The 20575-nt window shown below is 42.2% G+C and overlaps 1 protein-coding gene across 1 annotated transcript in view; it reads right to left on the minus strand.

Moving 5' to 3' along the window:
- Positions 1 to 806: 806 nt before the first annotated feature.
- LOC121461685 (beta-1,3-galactosyltransferase 5) overlaps positions 807 to 20575 on the minus strand; it is a 43935-nt gene continuing 24166 nt past the window's right edge. The window contains exons 2-3 of the mRNA XM_041672826.1: positions 8428 to 8608; positions 807 to 6758 (exon numbers count right to left, since the gene is read on the minus strand). Coding sequence (XP_041528760.1) covers positions 5832 to 6758 — 927 coding nt within the window. The 5' untranslated portion in view covers positions 8428 to 8608 and the 3' untranslated portion in view covers positions 807 to 5831. The remainder of the gene's footprint in view (positions 6759 to 8427; positions 8609 to 20575) is intronic.

Below are 20575 nucleotides of genomic sequence, written 5' to 3' on the forward strand. Positions count from 1 at the left end.
TTTGTACACCAGGCCCCCTGTCCTGCAAGTTTTCAGGGAGTCTCCACCTCCCATCTCACAGTAGGGAGGCTAGGATAACATTCTTCCATTTCTAGCTTTACAAAATCAGGTCTTTTTGCTCATGTAGCAAGCACTGTGTTTACCGAGCCACGCCCCTAGCACCTCCTTTGACTTCTTAATACTTCAATGGAGACCACTGTGCCTGTCATAAAGCAGAGGAATGCAGGGATGAGATGCCTTGGGAGGTGAAGAAGAAGCAGGTTGGATTCTGCCCTCCCATGTGGTAAGAGTACTCGCCAGAGGGAGGATGCTGTCCCTCCACCAGGATGATCAGGATATTCTGAGATGAGGGGAGCAAGCTGGAGAAAGATAACATGGGGAAAGCTGTTCTTTGGAAGGGATTTTGCACTAAGAAAAAGAGAAAACAGGCAGAACTGGAGAGGGGGCGGTCTGGCAGACAGTCTGTGTAGAGAGGGCGAGCATGTTGTGTGCTGAGGGAATGTTCTAGAAGGGAGGGGGTACCAGAGCTGCAGATGGGAGATAACAGTGTGAGCCTAGTTGGAGAGGCAACAAGGCAGGCATACAGGTGGAACAGGACTAGCCTTCAAGGTGACCACGGACGGTCTCCACATTGTCATGGAGAGGCAAGGTTGCTGGTGGGGACAAGAATGAGTAGAGCCATTGGTAGCTGCCCATCTCCAGGCTGCAGAGGAGATGAGTAGTATGGAGCACGGGGTGCAGAGATTTCCAGGGCTGCACATGAGATTAGTGGCACATGTTAGAGTCGAAAGGAGACACTTCTGGTTCATCCACTTTATTTCCATTTAAGTACACATGAGAGATCGAGGATCCAAACTGCACCTAAAAACAAATAATGATCAAAGATGCTGAAGGCACAGCCAGTGTACTCATAAGGTTAATTCCTTAGTCTGAAACAAAAGAAAAGTACTCCAGAGAGAAAATAATTCCAAAAGATGATTGCCTACCGTCTGGATTTATAGTTACCAAGAACGCCACATTGCTCATCCAAGGCTCACTGCCCCTGAAAGCCTTCCAAACTGTAGAGTTCTGTGGCTTTGCTCCAAAATATGAGTGAAACAAGAAGTCCTCTTATATTTCAAACATAAGCAAGACTCTTCAGCAATACTTTTCTAAGCATTCAAAATCAAAGCCATATTTTTTTAAAAAAAAATCCAGACACAAACATCAATGAAAAAAAAAGATAGCCAAATTTAGATCATACAGATATGGATAAATAACTTCAGAGGAACTGTAAGTTAGAACCACCCACATGCATTATGTTGCTTATAATTTAACTTTTATTAAAGATAAATATTATAACAAATAATAAATAGATACGTCTGCCCCCAAACACATAGTGTCAGCCTGTAGAACCTCCTCAATATACAGGCAAATGACAATTTCAAACACCATTCAATGACACAAACATTTAATTTTTTTATTCTTTAGAAAATCAGATTTGACCACAAATCTTTGTCCTCGGTTTCAGATGAGTGGCTTCCAGTCACGGAGGGTATTTCTTGTCTTACATGGCCAGGTGAAGTGAGTCTGCTCCCCACCTGTGATGTTTCCTGAAGCAGAATGTAAGAAGGGTATCACAGCTCTCTGGACTCACCTCTGTTCGGCACAGAGGGGTAGCATTTGTGATGACATCCAGGACATGGTGGGGAGAGAAGGGTCTGTGGCCCCGTGTGGGTAACGCCCTGAGCATCTGTTTTAGCTTCATTTCTGTTACTGTGATAAACACCCTGACTAAAAGCAGCTCCAGGAATACGGGTTTCATCGGATCACAATGCCAGGTGTAGTCTGTTCTTGCAGGGAAGTCAAGGCAGGAACTTAAAGCAGTGGGGCACATCCATGGTCCCAACAGAAACAGGAAAATACATGGATCCTTGCTTGCCCTCAGCTGGCTTCCTCCTCTCATACTGCTCAGGACACCCTGCCTAGGGAACAGTGTCAACCACAGTGGGCTGAGTCTTCCTACACCAATGGATACAAGAGAGATATTTCTCATTAAAACTCGCTGCAGCGTGATTGTAGGTTGTGTCAAGTTAACAGTCATAACCTCCCAACACAGCATTTGAACTGCAGGCATCAGGAGCTGATCCCCATGACCGCTTCATGGAGGTAGTAGATCGCATGATGCAAAACACTCACCAGGGGCTGGGAAGAGTTTGTATGCAGTCATGGGCTTCATCCCCAGCACCAAAACCCCAAAATAATATGCACCAAAAAAAAAAGACATTTGGCCACAGAATCCATTTTTCTACTTATATTTAAAATGACTATGCTTAGTTACTAGAGAATGCTGCTGGGGCACTTTCAATCTTCACCTCCAGGAACAATCTAAGGCCATCTGTGAGGATCTGTCTTTTCCTGAGAGTCAGGCTAAAAGGCAGGAGACACCTAAGGCAACGAATTTTCCCAACAAATTCTCAGCCAAACGAAAGCACCATACAAAACATAGAGGTGTGAATGAGAGTTTACTTCTAATTCACCTGTGCCAGTGTTCACGCACAGTTTACATCCTGGAGAGCCACAGAGAAATAAAAATAAGCAAAGAGCCTGGGAGGTCAGTGTTTGCAGGAGCCTTTGCAAAGATTATTTTTGTTTGCATTTCATTTATTATGTGTGTGCATGCACATGTGGGCAGGCCCACCATGGGCTTGTGAAGTTCAGTTGTCTTCTTTCATCATGTGGGTCTCAAGGACTGAATTGCATTTGCTAAAGTAATTTGGCAGCAAACACCTTAGCCCACCAATCCATCTTACCCTGGCCAGAAGAGACTCCCAGGCTAGCACCCTCACAGAATGCAGCAGCTTGGCTGGCATCAGACACCTCCTTTGGGAAGTCCCCTCGGGACCTGTGGATAATTACAAGACTCTCCTCCCCCACTATACCAAGCCAAAGTCGCAGCCAGAGAGGAGGAAGCATCCTGTCTACCAGAAGACCCAGCCTAGAGAAGGCTCAGATGCCTTCTAATGTGATGAATACAGGAAATTAGTTCTTAATTTTAAAACCGTGGTATGAGAAAGCAAAGCTTCCAAAAGGAGGGATGGAAAAGATCTAAGCAACATCTCATCTATTTTTTAAGTGATGCCCAGCAGCTACCATATTAAATTCAGCTTGTGAATTATTCAGTCTGCCATGAGGCTGCAGACTCAGTGGGGAAACCAGACGATGTCTGAAGCCTGGCTTTGTTCTTTCAAAACAGCATCCTGAGGCCAGCGATGGACATTCTAGTGTGAGCACTGGTGCAGCTGTGATGGTAAAAGCTGTGCTCCCTCAGCAGGCTGGTGGGTGTGTTTCACTTCTGCCTGGAGGCTGGAGGTCAAGAACCCTCTGGGTGTGCAACTGTGAGCCACTCCTTCAGCTCATGTCCCCACCATAGCTCACCTGGCCTCGTGACAAGCTTGCAGCTGATTGTGCAAGAAAAAGATCAAGGCAACCTCACACTCTAGAGAGAAGATCGGAGGCACTTGCTATATCTCATCCCAAGTAATAAAAGTAGCCTGGATCCTGCATGTAGACACCTGGATCTGTGTGTTCATGTGAAATGCACATGACCTCATGATAAAGCTAGTCTAAACGGGAGGTTTGTGAGAATTCCACGGGGGACCCCAGGGCCACGTGAGTTTCAGGGAGAACCATGAAGAAGTAGACCAACACTCCAGCCAACACCTAGGACAGAGGTGGCATTGTGCGGGCAAAGAGAGATGCTGGTGACTCCTTGGGTAGCACCAGCCCCAGGCCTCTGAGAGAAGTAAGCATGCAGGAAGGTTGTTAATGCTGTGCCAATGGAGAAGGCTGAGGGCTGGGCCTCCACTGCATCTCAGACCCTGGGTGAGTCACCGAGTCACCTCAGTTGCCTCTGCTGACAACCAGTTTGATTGTAAGAATGAAGTGCAGCTACCTGCAAAAAATGTCTCCATCTTCAATGCGAGAGCAAGTCTGGGCACAGGTGAGCACACCTGCTTATGCTCCCATGCACTGTGCATAGTTCAAGAGAACCTGTGCCCGACCAGCTTCTCAGCACTGAGCTCACTCAGGTCTGCTGTCTGGAGACCCTCACCTTGACCTGCTCATGATGTGTGTGAATGCAGTGAGCAAACATGGCTAAAGAAGGAATGAATAAAGGGAAGGTCTGACCCAGAGAGGCTGCTGCCAAGTCCTGATGTCAGCTCTTCCATCCTCTAGGTGGCAAAGCCACCATATTGTTACAAGCCTTTGCTTCCCTCTGTCAAGAGAAGACCTGGTTTGGTTTTGACGGTGTATGTAGTCTCTAGTACAGACCCAGGAACAATCACCCTTTCTCTTTCCCTGGCTCAGATTTTCATATATTCTGAACTAACGGTCCAGAACATGGTGCTGTAGGATTTTGAAGAATGTCACAGACAGAAGAATCCCCCCCCCCCCCTTATGAGGTATGGGAGAGACAGGAACATGTGTAGAAATGAGGCCCTAAAGTATTCTGACTTAAGTAAGATTTCCTGAGTTCAGATGAGAGCATATTGCAACGTTTACAATCACACAGTCACATGAAGCCTTTGCTCCAAGCACACCATAAAATCTAGTAAAATAAAAAGCAGGGTAAATCAATAATTTCAATGATACAGAGCAAGATTACATGACTGCTGGCAATGGCTGAAGGGCCATGAGCCCCTGTTTTTACTCAGTTTTGAAAACCATCAGGGGTAAATTCCAAACCAAAATACTCAGCAGATCTCTGACCATGTGATAAACCCAGTGTGAAGAGGTGGGGAAGGTTCACAGATGCAGGGAGAGCCCTTCCACTAGGCCTATCTCCATGCTCTGAATCCCAGGAGCTTGGACCAGTCCAGGTTCCAGCAAAGTTCCTGGACACAAATACAGGCCATGCCTGTGCCTGGCTGCCCTTGAGTCTGAGATCTGAAGGGTTTTAGTGCTGCAGCTGGTCACCACCATCAATCCATCAAGACATCCGCAACAGAGACAAAGTGTCCCAAAAGGCTCAGAGGAAATGTCACCCTTGCTAGGATTTCAGCAGTGTATTTGGCCTATACAGAAAGACCCAGCTATGGTTTCTCAGCCTGATTTATATGGTCATATAACCAGTTTTCTTCTAGAATGGAGGTGAGCTAGTGTCTGCAGACATGCATGTTTCACGTTGAAGATGCATTGGGTACCCAGTGGCTAACAGACTCAGTACCTAGCTACATCATTCAAGTGAGGGGAAAGTCCTGAGAAAGCTGGTTCATCCCAGACTTAGCATTTCCAAAGCAGGATGGGGAAGTGAGGGACAGGGGACCCTGAAAGGTCCTGAAGGATGCCAGTTAGCTTTAAGATACCCCCACATTAAGCTTCTTTCACCACTGGTCTCTCCCAAAGAATGAGACACTCAGTTGAGTGCCACCAACTGAATTATGATAGCACTTGATTCTCAATCCTGTTCTGTCTGCAGACTGGGAGTCTTTGGATACGTAAGTGGCCGTGGCTACTGGCTCCTGACCTGTAAAATGGGAATGATCACATCCATGGCTTCATATGTATACTGAGCCCTGAAATGAGTAGATGAGGGCATGTCTCAAACCTTGAGAACATAGTGCAAAAGCCTGGTAGATGAGATCTGTTATTGCTCTGGGTGCCAAGTGGGAACAAGTCTTGACTCTGTTTGTGTGTACATCCACTCTAGTGTATGCAGGGCATTGAGAACAGAACTCTTTGCCTTCCTCCTCCTTCTCTCTCTACCCCTGACAGTTCCCAGCAAGGCCATCCCAGATGTTCCCAAAGTATCACCAAAGGTTATTGGAAGTTTGCACCACAGGCTCCCCTCAGACAGCAGAACAATCCTGTTCCTGAGAGTTCTCCAGTGCCTGCCAGTAAGTGAGTAAGTCCTGGGGTGTCATGAAGTGGCAGGTCACAATTTTCTGAAAGCGACACACAGAGAAGCGTAAGCCACCTGGGAAAAAGGTCTGTTTGGTGTGGAGTTCCTCAGGCCGGATCTTCAGCTTAGCTAGGCAGAGTCCAACAAACACATCCTCCAGCTTGAGGAATGGAACACTCTCTGAGATATTGTATACTTTGCTGGCCACATCACTAGAAAAGACATAACCTGTCCCAGAGCAAAATGGTGGGTATTTTTCCCAGGGATATTCAAATTTACTCACAAACCACTTGTTGAACTTCTGCCTGATGGGAAGATCATTGGACTTTATGTAGCCCGTGAAGAACCTGGAGGTTTTGTTTTTTTTCAGCAGCAGGTCAGTCAGATAGCCAACATTCACAAACATGTCTGAGTCTGTCTTCATCACAAAAGCTGCCTGCGGACAGAAGTGGTGGACCCATTCCATGCCCATCAATGTCTTCAGGGTCAAGTTGTAATAGTCATCCTTGAAATCCTTCTGGATGATGTCACGGTGCTGCTTGCCCTCCTGGGCTGTGGCATTCATCTCATCGGTGCTGTCTGAGGCCCCCAGGAGGAAGAGGGTCTTCACAAGCTGTCCCTGCACCTCTGTTTCTCTACCCCATGTCTTGCGGATGGCCATGCGAGCTGCCAGCTGCTTGTGGGACGAAGTCACCAGCAGCACAAGGAAAGGTGGCTTCTGCTTGCAGTCTATATCTGGAAGCTGGAGAAACTTCCCGTGACCTTTCTTGAAAACAAATGGCAGTTCTTTGAAAGGCTCCATGCTGAAGTACAAGCAAAGAATGCCCATCATCAGAATGAAAGCATAAACCAGCCTCATCTTCATGAAGGCCATCTGAAAGAACAAAGACAAACTGCCAGGTCTCCCAAGAGAGAGGGTGGAGGAACAGATATGCAAACACATGGAGATCAGAGGGCTCTGTTCTGGTGTTCAAAACCTCGTAGTAGGGCCAGAATTTATACTTTATGAGCTACTTACAGAGAAGTATTTGATAGTTCCCAGCACAAGGCTAGAGAGACTACTCAGTGGTTAGGAGCACTTCTTGCCATCAACCACCTGTATCTGCTGTCCCAGTGGATCCAATGCCCTCTTCTGGTCTCTGTGGGCACTGAACACGTGGTGCACAGATAAACATGCAGACGAAATTTCCTTATATGTAAACTAAAAACTTTTAAATTTTGCCCGAAAAGTACCAAACAAAGGAAAAATAGATACTTAAGGAAATGGAACTGTGAATCTGTGTAAACAGTACACATTATATATGTGTACTGCATTATACCAAACCTCACATATACACAATTTAAAAATAAACTTTTAAAAAATATGAGTTGATGTGCCAGGTAGGTGAGATAGATGAAGAAATCCATGGTTTAGAAAACTCTGGAGGGGCTGGAGAGATGGTTCAGAGGTTGAGAATATTGGCTGCTCTTCCAGACTTCCCAATTTCAATTCCCAGAAACCACATGGAGGCTCACAGCCATCTATAATGAGACCTGATGCCCTTCTCTGACATGCAGGCGTGCATGCAGAGCACTCATACATAAAATATAAAGAAGAAAAAGAAAGAAAGAAAGATCTGGACTCCTTCAACACATAGAAATGGAAGCCATTCCTCTACAGTGAAGCACACAGGAGAGCCTGCCATGCTGTCCCCCAATGCCAGACTTACAGCTTGGGATTCTAGATGCTGATCCCAGCTCTGGGAACTGCCAGCCCTTCACTGATGGGGTATTCAAACTCCTTGTCAGTAGATGGGACCAGATCTCCCAACAGATCCTCAGCTCTGATCTCTGGTGACTCCATGGCCAAGAATGTCACAATGCATCTAGACAGCCTGTAGGTCTGGAAGCAGTGCATTCTGGGTACAAGCACAGATCTGGAAGCAGAGCATTCTGGGTGCAAGCACAGGTCTGGAAGCAGTGCATTCTAGGTGAAAGCACACGTCTGAAAGCAGTGCATTCTGGGTACAAAAGCAGCACTTAGCCACAGTCTCCTCTGCTCTTATTAAGCATGCTCAAAATTCAACTCTTAACACATTGAGTTCCTGGCAGGCTCATGTGTTTGAACTCTTGGTCAGCTGCTGATGCTGCTGTTGGAAAAGGTTGTAGAACCCTTTTTGAGATGGGGTCGAACTACAAGAAGTGACTCCTGGGGGATGAGTGCTGAGTTTATAGCACTGTCCACTTCATGTCCTCTGCCTCCTGATCCACAAGTTATGAGTAATAATCTCATACCCTGCTACCACAGCAACAAACTGCTCCCAGTGGTGTGTATGTGTTCCTGCTGCAAAGGAGAATCACCTCGAGTCAGGATTCAAAGTAAATACCCACATAAGTCATTTCTCTTTAGGTATTTGGCCATAGCAATGAGAAAAGTAATGAACACAAAAGGAGCTCTGGTTTTCTGATTTGCACAATTACCTTGAAACTCTAGAAACCTGGAGAGTGGTAAGTTTGAGATCACTGGTGTTAGTGTTGTAACAATGAGAAAGAAAGACACTCACTTTTGTTGAGCAAGAAATCAGCTCCCTCCAGAGGGCTAAGTCACAGGGTAGAAGCCACGATGAAATGAATTCCTTGTGAGGATCAGTGCTGACCGTGGCCAAGGTTCCACCTTATCTTCTGAGACAATCTTCTGGACTCGGTTTGTCTACCAAAAATGAAGCTTGTGTCTCTCAGGAATAACTAGGAGAGAAAATAATAGCATTCAAGTTGTTTTCATTTTACTTCATGCTTTGCCCTCTCCCTGTGTGACCTCGAGCAAGTGTGTGAGCTGCATTCCTGGACTCAGTTTTGTGACTTCTAACATAGGTACAGCTGAGGCACAGTGTCAACCATATGACTCAGTTGACTATAACAACAAACCAGTATCTGAGAATCCTCTGATGTCTGATAGATGAAGATAGGCCCTGTGGTGGTTTGTGGGAGAATGGCCACTGTGGGTTTATATGTTTGACGACTTTGTCATCAGTGGGTGGAAGTTTTTGGGAAGGATTAGGGGTGTGGCTTTGGTGGAGGAGGTGTGTCACTGGATGTGGGCTTGAGGTTTTCAAAATCCACACCATTACCACTGTGCTCTTTCTTCCTCATGGCTGTGAATCAAGGTGTGAGCTCTAAGCTGTTCCCGCCATTCAGGTCTTTGCTGTCATCATGGACACTAACCCTCTGGCACTACAAGACCAACTCTATGCTTTTACGAGATCCTTTGCTCATGGTGTTTCACCACAGCAAGGGAAAATAATTAACACAGAAGTTGGTACCAGGGAGTGGGATAGAGCTTGACAGGCCTGACCTTGTTGTGTTTTGGAGGAATGTAAAAGACAGTGGGGCTTTGGATGAGGAAAATGGTTGAACACTGAGTGCTGAGCTTAATGGGCCATCCTAGTAGGAGTGTGGCAGTAGTGCTGTGGACCGTGGGGGTCACCTCAAGAGGTTTCAGAGGGGAGCAATATTAGTAACAGGGATAGAGACAATTCTTGTGATATTTTGACAAAGAATGGGGCTGCTTTCTGTCCTTGTATCAAGAATTTGCATGATGCTAAACTGAAGAGTAAGGGAGTTTGAATGTGGTAGTTTGAATGCAATTGATCCTCATAAGTGCATAAGGAATGACACTATTAGGATGTGTGACTTTCTTGGAGTAGGTGTGGCCTTGTTGGAGGTCATGCTGTCTCTTCCCAGCAATAGAAACACTAGGACAGTTGCTCTGGAAGAGCAATTTCCAGACAGGCTAATACTGACTTTCTCATGTGGTTACTCATGATACCCTTATGCAAATATACAATAAAAAAGAGCATGTGGAACAGAAATTAATATAAAATGTTTGAAGAGAAAAAGAGCACCAGATGGATTTAATGTTGGAACCCAGGCTTGTGCTGAAAGAGATAAGGAGATTAAAGAAAGGCCTGATCCAAACTAGAATAATGCGAGGGTGTCCTCAGGGCAAGACCCCACTCATCTAATCTTCCATCTTGTAAGAGGGAGGCCTAAGGAATTTTCTGTTCCTAAAGAGCAACAACAAAGGATAGATCCTGCAAACAGGATTCAAGGAGGCATCCAGACTTGAAACTGTCACCCACAAGGTTCTGGGATAAGGGGTTGTGGAGTCTTTCTCTGTGGTTAAGGAGAGCTGAGGAGGCCAGACAGTAGTTTATGTTAAGAAATCCCCTGCAAGAGCTGGAAGCCCCGAGAGTTCATTGCATGAAACTGAAACTGAAGCTTGGGTTGCTAAGCCTGGAGACTCTAAGGTGTCAGACTTGCCAGAGCCATGGATGTTTGCCAAAAAGAGCTTCACAGAGGAGTGGGGCAGGAGAGGGATGTGTAGTGTGGGGAGCAAAGCTGGAAGGGAAGGGCCAGCTAAGCCCAGTGACACTGGGTATGGAGCCGTGTTTCGTTTCCATTTTGCTTTTATCCAATATTTCTTCACTATGCTCCTTTTCCTCCACTTGGAATGATGATGTATATTCCCTGCCATTGTGTGTTGAATGTATATAATATGTTTTTTGATTATGTTTTACAGGTGGTTACAGTAAAGAGACTGCCTTAGTCTCAAAAGGAGATTTTAGACTTTTAAACTGAGTTGACATTTGAAAGACAATGGGATTTCTGAAGGTGGACTAAATCCATTTTGCAGTTCAGTATAGCTACAAGTCTGTGGAGTCAGAGAGTGAACTGTGGTGGTTTGAATAGGAATGACTCAGAGCAGTATTCTCAGAGAACCTGAATTCAGGTCCTAACACCCATGTCAAGAGGTTCACAACTAGCTGCAACTGCAGTTCTAGGGAATCAACCACCTTCTTCTGGCCTCAGTAGGCAACTATATTCTATGTGAAAACCCACACAGAGAGACATAAGCACATAAAAACTTTAAAAACTTCATTTTTAAAAATCATTAGTGTGTGTATGTGTATGTTTTGTGTGTGTTTACAGTACAATGCAAGTGTGGAGTTCAGACAAAAACTTGCTGGAAGCCCAGTTTTCTCCTCTCACCATGTGATTCCAGGTCTCATGTCATCAGGTCTTGGGGACAAAGTACCTTTACCTCCAAGGTCCCTTTACTCAGGACACATCACAGAGGTAAAGGTAACTTTTCTCTAGACACTTAACAGAGGTTAACCATTCCCCTTCTCCACTGCATCACCCTCTATGTAAACACTGAATGGCAGTCCATGGCCAAAGTAGATGCCATACCCAATGCCAACACTCCCTGGATTTTCTGTTCCCATAAATGTAGCAACATTTTTCCTATCTATAATAGAATTACCAAGAAACTGTCCAGAGTGACACCCTCAGTATTCTCATGTACACAGTAGGTATATGTGCCTTGAGTTGAAAGGGAACCTTCCTCTTAGTAGACTTGGAGAGACACTGGACCATCAGGAAATAGATTAGGACAGCATTTTTCTTGAAGGACATGATGTCACTGTGTATCCTCAGATTGCAGCCCCAAGCTTCTGGTAGGCAGGAACATTTGGTCACTGTATGTGGAGTCAACCAAATGTGGGCAGTGTGGCATACATGAGTGACTAAGCTTGGGGCTGGGGAACAATCTTTGTACACTGTAAACAAGTACTGCTCTCATTATTAATAAAAAGCTTATCAGCTGATAGCTAAATAGGAGGTATAGGCAGGACAGCCAGACTAAGAGGATGCTGGGAGGAAGAAGAGCAGAGTCAGGAGTTGCCAGCAGATGCAGAGAGAAGCAAGATGGGTGTTCTGTACTCAAAAAGGTACCAAACCATGTGGAATAAAATAGATAAGAAATATGGGTTAATTTAAATATAAGAGTTAATTAGTAATAAGCCTGAGTTATTGGTCAAGCATTTCTAATTAAGCCTTGGTGTGTTTATTTGGGAGCTGCTGGTGTGACAGAAACCTCTGTCTACACCTTAGGTCATTTAATCTTTAAGCTATGGAACTGAAAAGATCCATTCTGATGAGTGTAGCAGAGAGGAGAAAGCAGGTAGTGACTAAGGGTGATGCACAAGGAATGAACTCATAGGTCACCCACAGCTTGAAGCCAGAGAAGAGCAATGGTTCCTCCCGTGAATCCCATCCCAGTATTACCAGGCAAGACTAAGCCAGTCCTTCTCAGAGAAAGGCCATTCCATGATTTGACAGGAAGACAAGCCTCAGGCCACATACTATTCTCTTTCTAAAAAAGAAAGACCTCCACCAAAATTATATAAGCTACAGAAACCACATACTGAGGAAAAGTGTTTCCAAGAGTGAGATGGGGCAGACATCCTTCATAGCTTCGACCAGTCATGGAATGGCAGGGCACAGTGAAATCTTTGGCAATGCCCAGATCCAAATGGGGCCATCAGCTTCAAGTTCCTAGCTGGAATTCAGCTCTTTTCCCATTGGGTGAGGGCCAGGCAGAGTAGCCCACACAGCTCCTGCAATGTGCTGGCTAATTTATATCAGCTTGACTGGCCATGGGGTACTCTCAGACACTTAGGTAAATATTATGTTGGATGTGTATGAGATAGTGTTTAGGAATGAAAATAGCATTCAAATGGGTGGACCTTCCATGACAGTGAAAACAGACCAAAAATTGGTCTGTTCAAAAGGACTGCTTCATTGAGATGACTGCCATTCCCTGTGTTCAGGTGAAACACCTTCATTTTGTGGTAACACCTTAAGTATAACTTTATAAATAATGATAGTGACCCTTAAAGAGGAAATGAAAAATTCCCTTAAAGAAATGGAGAAAAAGACAAACAAAAACATGGAAAAAAAATCAATAAATATCTTAAAGAAAGCCAAAAAAAAAAACCAATCAAACAGGCAAAGCAAACAGTTCAAGCAGTTCAAGACTTAAAAATTGAAATAGAGTCAATAAAGAAAACACAAACCAAAGGAAACCTGGAAATGGAAACTCTAGGTAAATGAACAGGAACTACAGATGCAAGCAGAGCTAACAGATTGGAAGAGATGGAAGAGAGAAACTCAGGAGTTGAAGATACAATTGAGGAAATATATTCATTGGTCAAAGAAAATGTCAAATCCATCATATCCTTAATGCAAACATCCAGGAAATCTGGGACATCATGAAAAGATCAAACCTAAGAATAATAGGGATAGAAGAAGGAGAAGAACTCCAGCTCAAAGGCACAGAAAATATGTTCAACAAATCATAGAAGAAAACTCCCCCAACCTAAAGAAGGACATGCCTATGAGGGTACAAGAAGCTTACAGAACTTACAGAAGCTTACAGACTGGACAAGAAAAAAAGTACCCTTGCCACATAATAATCAAAACACTAGACATACAGAATAAAGAAAGAATATTAAGAACACCCATATATGTGGAAAAAAACACTACTAAAGATTAAATCACACATCAAACCACACACTAATGGGGGAGACTTTAACACCCCACTCTCCCCAATGGACAGGTCAACCAGAAAGAAACTTAACAGAGAAATAAGAGAACTAACAAATGTCATGATGCAAATGGACTTAATATACACCCAAAGAACATTTCACCCAAACACAAAACAATATACCTTCTTCTCAGCATCTCATGGAACCTTCTCAAAAATTGACCACATCCTTGGTCACAAAGCAAACTTCAACAGATACAAAAAATTGGAATAATCCCTTATATCTTATCGGATCACTATGGCTTAAAGTTAGAGTTCAACAACAACACTAATTGTAGAAAGTCTAAAAATTCATGGAAATTAGACAATTTTCAACTGAATCACCCCTGGGTCAATGAAGAAATAAAGAAGGAAATTAAAGACTTCCCAGATTTCACTGAAAATGAACATACAGCATACCCAAAACTATGGGACACAAGGAAAGCAGTGCTAAGAAGAAAGTTCACAGCACCAAGTGCCTACATAAAGAAAGTGGAGAAATCTCACACTAGTGACTTAACAGCACACCTGAAAGCTCTAGAACAACAACAAAAAATCAGACTCACTCAGGAGAGTAGATGACAGGAAATAATCAAAATGAGGGTTGTAATCAATAAAACAGAAACAACAACAAAAAATGAAGAATCAATGAAACAAAGAATTGATTCTTTGAGAAAATCAACAAGATAGACAAACCCTATTCAAACAAACCAAAGGTCAGAGAGAGAACACCCAAATAAACAAAGTCAGAAATGAAAAGGGGGAGATAACAACAGATGCTGAGGAAATCCAAAGAATCATTATGTCATACTTTGAAAACCTGTACTCTACAAAATAGGAAAATCTAAAAGAAATGGACAATTTTCTATATAGGTACCACATACCCAAACTAAATCAAGCCAGATAAACAATTTAAATAGACCTATAAAGCCTAAGGAAATACAAACAGTCATCAAAAGCCTCCCAACCAAAAAAGTTCCAGGGCTGGAAGACTTCAGCGTAGAATTCTACCAGAACTTCAAAGAAGAGCTAATACGCATACTCCTCAAATTGTTCCACACAATAGAAACAAAAAGAACATTGCCAAACCCTTTTCATAAGGTTACAGTTTCCCTGATAACCCAAACCACACATCGACTCAATTAAGAAAGAGAATTACATACTAATTTCCCTTATGAACATTGATGCAAAAATACTCAATAAAATCCTGGCAAACTGAATCAAAGAACACATCAGAAATATCATCCACCAGGTGGTGTGGGAGGTTCTTCAGTCTGTGTGTTGATTTTATTGGTTAATAAATAGAGAAAACTGGCTTGGTTTATAGCATGGGAGGAGGAAGGCAGAGTGAGGAGATGCCATGGAGCTGTTGCTAAAGATGTGCTGAAACTTTGCTGGTAGGCTACAACTTTGTGGTGATGCACAGATTAATGGAGATAGGTTAAATAAAGATGTAAGAGTTAGCCAATAAGAAGCTAGAGCTAATGGGCCAATCAGTGACTTAATTAATACAATTTCTGTGCAATTATTTTGGGTCTAAGCTAGCCAGGCATCCAGGACGAACAAGTGACCCTTCCTCCTCCAACAACCCGGACCAATTAGACTTCATCCCAGAGATGCAGGGATGATTCAACATATGAAAATCTGTCAATGTAATCCACCATTTAAATAAACTGAAAGAAAAAAATGATCATCTCACTAGATGGTGAAAAAACCTTTGACAAAATCCAATATCCCTTCATGATAAAGGTCTTGGAGAAATCAGGGATACAAGAAATGTATCTAATGCTGAAAAAGCATTTGACAAAATACAATATCCCTTGGTCGTAAAGGTCTTGGAGAGAGCAGGGATACAAGGAACATACCTAAACATAATTAAGGCAATATACACCAAGCCAACAGCCAACATCAAACTAAATGGAGAGAAACTCCCAGCGATTCCATTGAAATCAGGAACAAGACAAGGTTTTCCACTCTCTCCACACCTATTCAATATAGTTCTTGAGGTCCTAGCTAGACACCAAAGGGAGATCAGGGGAATACAAGTTGGAAAAAAAGAAGTCAAACTATCACTGTTTGCTGATGATATGATACTTTACATAAGTGACCCCAAAAATTCTACCAAAAACTTCTACAACTCATAAACACTTTCAGCAATGTAGCAGGACACAAGATTAACTCAAAAAAATCAGTAGCCTTCCTGTATACAGATGATAAAAGAGCTGTGGAAAGATATCAGAGAATCAACAACATTCACAATAGCCACAAATAGCATAAAATATCTCAGAGTAACTCTAACCAAACAAGTGGAAGACTTGTATGACAAGAAATTTAAATCTTTGAGTAAATAAATTGAAGAAGACACCAAAAAGTGGAAAGACCTCCCATGCTCTTGGGTAGGCAGAATTAATATAGTAAAAATGGCAATCTTACTGAAAATAATCAACAGATTCAATGCAATGCCAATCAAAATTCCAGCAAAATTCTTCAAAGAGTTGAAAGAACAGAACTCAACTTCATTTGAAAAAGCAAAAAGCCCAGGATAGCCAAAACAATTTTGGGCAATAAAGGAACTTCTGGAGGCATCACAATCCCTGACTTCAAACTCTACTACAGAGCCACAGTACTGAAAACAGCCTGGTACTGGCATAAGAACAGACAGGAGGACCAATGGAACTGAATAGAAGACCTGGATATCAATCCACACATCTTCGAACATCTTCTTTGATAAAGAAGCAAAAAAATATCAAATGGAAAAAAGAAAGCATATTTAACAAGTGGTGCTGGCATAACTGGATATCAACATGTAGAAAAATGAGAATAGACCCATATTTATCACCATGAACAAAACTCAAGTCCAAATGGATCATAGACCTCAACATAAAAACAACCACACTGAACCTCATAAAAGAGAAAGTGGGAAGTACACTTTGATTCATTGGCACAGGAGACCACTTCCTAAATAGAACCCCAAAAGCACAGACACTGAGAGAAACAATTAATAAATGAGACCTCCTGAAACTGAAAAGCTTCTGTAAAGCAAAGGACATGGTCAACAAGACAAAACAACAGCCTACAGAATGGGAAAAGATCTTTACTAACCCCATATCAGACAGTGGTCTAATCTCCAAAATATACAAAGAACTCAAGAAATTGGACCCCAAAAATCACATAATACAATAAAAAATGGAGTACAGACCTAAACAGAGAACTCTCAACAGAGGAATATGAAATTGCTGAAAGACACTTAAGGAAATGTTCAACATCCTTAGTCATCAGAGAAATGCAAATCAAAGCAACTCTGAGATTCCATCTTACACCTGTAAGAGTGGCCAAGATCAAAAATACTGATGACAACTTATGCTGGAGAGGTTGTTGGGAAAAGGGAACACTTCTGCATTGCTGGTGGGAATACAAGCTGGTACAACCCCTTTGGATGTCAGTGTGGTACTTTCTCAGAAAATTAGGAAACAACCTTCCTCAAGACCCAATAATTCCACTTTTAGGTTATATCCAAAAGATGCTGAATCATGCCACAAGGACATGTGCTCAACTATGTTCATAGCAGCATTGTTTGTCATAGGCAGAACCTGGGAACAACCTAAATGCCCCTAGATCAAAGAATGGATTTTAAAAAAATGTGGTACATTTTCACAATGGAGTACTACACAGCAGAAAAAAATAATGACATCTTGAATTTTGCAGGAAAAGGGATGGAACTAGAAAACATTATTTTGAGTAAGGTAACCCAGACGCAGAAAGACAATTATCACGTGTACTCACTCATAGGTGGTTTTTAAAGAAAGCAAAGAAAGCCAGCCTACAAACCACAATCCCAGAGAACTTAGACAACAATATGGACACTAAGAGAGACTTACATAGATATAATCCATATGAGATATAGAAAGTATAAAAAGACAAGATCTCCTGAGTAAATTGGGAGCATGGGGCCTTGGGGGAGGGTTGAAAGGGGGAGGGGAAAGGCAGGAAGGAAAGGAGAGAAAAATGTAGAACTCAATAAATACCATGAAAAAAAGAAATGTATCTAAACATAATAAAAGCAATATACAGCATGCCAACAACCAACATGAAATTAAAAGGTGAGAATCCTAAAGCAATTCCACTAAAATCAGGAACAAGACAAAGTTGTTCACTCTCTACATATCTATTCAATATAGTACTTGAAGTTATAGCTAGAGAAATAAAACAACAAAAGGAGATAAGGGGATACAAATTGGAAAGGAAGAAGACAAACTTTTGCTATTTGCAGATGATATAATAGCATATATAAGTGACCCCAAAAATTCTACCAGGGTACTTCTACAACCCTTCAGCTTCAAACTGTGGCAGGAAACAAGATCAACACACACACAAAAAAAATCAGTAGCTCTCCTATAGACAAATGCTTAAAAGTCTGAGAATAAAATCAAAGAAGCATCACCTTTACAATATCCAAAAATAACATAGAATATCTTAGGGTAACATTAACCAATGAAGTGAAAAACTTGTACAAAAAGAACTTTAAGAAATTGAAGAAGATATCAGAAAATGGAAAAATTTCCCTAGCTCTTGGATAGGTAGGATCAACATAATAAAAATGGCAATCATACCAAAAGCAATCTACAGATTATTCAGTCCCCATCAAAATCCCAACACAATTCTTCACAGACCTTGAAAGAAAAATATTTAGCTTCATATGCAGAAAAAAAAAACAATAGCCAAAACAATGCTGTACAAGAAAGGAACCTGTTAGGAAAACTCTTCCCCCTATAAGCCTTCTCCAGCTTCACCCTCTGCTGACAAGTTTTAAGAACCGAACTATGAGGAGCCATGTTCAAAAGGTCCAGATCTATTTTCACAGCCTTTGAGAAAGGGCAAATTGGGAGCCCAGTAGGAATACACTGATACCTAAAACAGCTGCTGTCAGGAAATACGCATTAAGAGAAAGACAAATAAGTGAACTCCCACACAGCTGTGAAATACAAACAACATATGCACTGTGTGCTAACACAACAGACACTGTTGTAGAAAGGAACTACACAAGGATGGACACATTTATATGAAACAGGAAAAACCTTTCCACAGTAGTGGAAGACAGAGCAGTGATTATCTTTGGTGAGGGATTATTAACTGGAAGGGACAAAAGGAACATTTTGGAGAGAGCTAAATACATCCTATTCTTGATCAGAATGGTGTCTAAAAGGGTATAATTTTACGTTAATATCCATTGAACCAGACAGCTAAGACCTGTGCCTTTTGTTCTAGGCACACACTATGTAATGTGGTTTGAATGAGAAATGTCCCCAAAGGCTCATGTGCTTGAACACTTGGTCCCCAGTTGATGGTGACATTTGGGGAGGCTATGAAACCTTTAGGAGGTGGAGCTTTGCTGGAGAACTTACATCATTAGGGACAGGCATTGGGGATTTGTCTCCTACTCCAACCTCCTGCTCGCTCTCTCTCTCTCCCCCGCCTCTCTCTCTCTCTCTCTCTCTCTCTCTCTCTCTCTCTCTCTCTCTCTCTCACACACACACACACACACACACACACACACACACACAAAGCTGTTCTCATTCCAGCTCAATCCCAGCATGGTGTGTCATGCTCCACACCTCCGTTCTGAATCCCTCATCACATGGAGAACAGGGTAACTAACTTCTTCAAACTACAGTGTGGTAGCATCCACATAGGGTACTCAGGGATGCCAGCTTGGTTCTGCCCCTTGTGCCCCACCTTTTCAAGAGCCTTTGTGGGTACCAGCTTTCCTGTTTATGAATAGAAATTTCCTCTCCATGGATAACTGGAAAGTCCAAAGAATAAGAACCTTGCTCCAAGCTCTCGCTAACATTCCAAGCCTTGTCTCTAGGACAAAGAGCACAGCCAGGGACACACCCCTCAATGAATAATTTACATTGATAAAATTTTTGCTTCGTTGATATAAATTTAAGGTCAATTTTGTTATATGTATACGTATATGTATATCTATTTCTGATATTGATTAAGGTATTGTGATTGTGTAGTTCATTTAAAAATGTAATGTATAATTAGAAAATGTAAGTTCTTAGTGAATAATCATCAATAATAGTCAAGCTTGTCATGTTATATTTTCTAGATATATAGAGATATATTTCAGTTAGATAGACATTCTTCATATCTTTCAAAGACTGCAGAATATGGCATTTAATCTTTTAATAACTTAGGGTTTTCATGACAATAAGACACATCTGCTCCTGGCAGCACCAGCTACTTCAAGAGGAAGATGGGCATTGAAGAGGCTCTTTATGTAATTTGATAGCCATTTGGGCAAGAAACTGCTTTTGCCTGGATTGTTGCATAAACTGGACACAGACAACCCGCAGAGAGAGGACTGCTGAACTTGCCTAAAGGTGAGATGGTCTTTTGGGGTTCCTGATTAATGAATAAGTCTGCGAGACATTCTGCAGGACACAGCAGATAATGACTGAACTGTCTTTGAAATTTCCTGCTTCATGGAAATGTCTGCTGGATACTATGAACCTGAATGCTGAAGATGGATGCCCCAACGGTACAGAGGAACTTTGGGTGACTGTCCAGGCAGCAAGATGTCTCTGTCATTTCTAGAGTTTTGGAAGTTGCTTACTTCTTGTTTACTTACGTAATATTATATCCTTCTGGAGTCTTTGATGGAGTTGAAGAATAGATAGATAGTTATAGTTTTCCATTGTTATGATAAAAGATAAAATAGATATAAATATTGTAATTGCAATTCTTGCTTGATATCTGTTTTTGTTATATGTAATTTTACTATGTTAAAGTTAAACCTTTTCTTTTTTGTTTAAACAGAAAAAGGGGAAATGATGGAGGAGGGTCATCTGTCTATGTGTTACTCTCATTGGTTAATAAAGAAACTGCCTTGGCTTTTTGATAGGGCAGGATTTAGATAGGTGGAGTAGACAGAAGAGAATGCTGGGAGAAGGAAAGCATAGTTGGTCAGACGCCATGGAGTCATCTACCAGGTCAGACATGCTGAATCTTTCCCGGTAAGCCAGCACCTCGTGGTGCTACACAGATTATTAGAAATGGGTTAATCAAGATGTGAGAGTTAGCCAGTAAGAGGCTAGAGCTAATGGGCCAAGCAGTGTTTAAAGGAATACAGTTTTTTGTGTAATTATTTTGGGTAAAGCTATCCGGGTGGCAGGACACAGCCTGCTGCTCCTTCGACAAAGGAGGTTAAGTCTTTTTTATTTGTTTTTAGAAAAAATAAGTTGGCGACTTCAATATACCAAAAAAAAAAATCAAAGCAACAG

Source organism: Microtus oregoni, unplaced genomic scaffold (genome assembly GCF_018167655.1).
Source record: "Microtus oregoni isolate MIOR12 unplaced genomic scaffold, Mior012 000023F_ref0000262, whole genome shotgun sequence".
Taxonomy (NCBI): Eukaryota; Metazoa; Chordata; class Mammalia; order Rodentia; family Cricetidae; genus Microtus; species Microtus oregoni.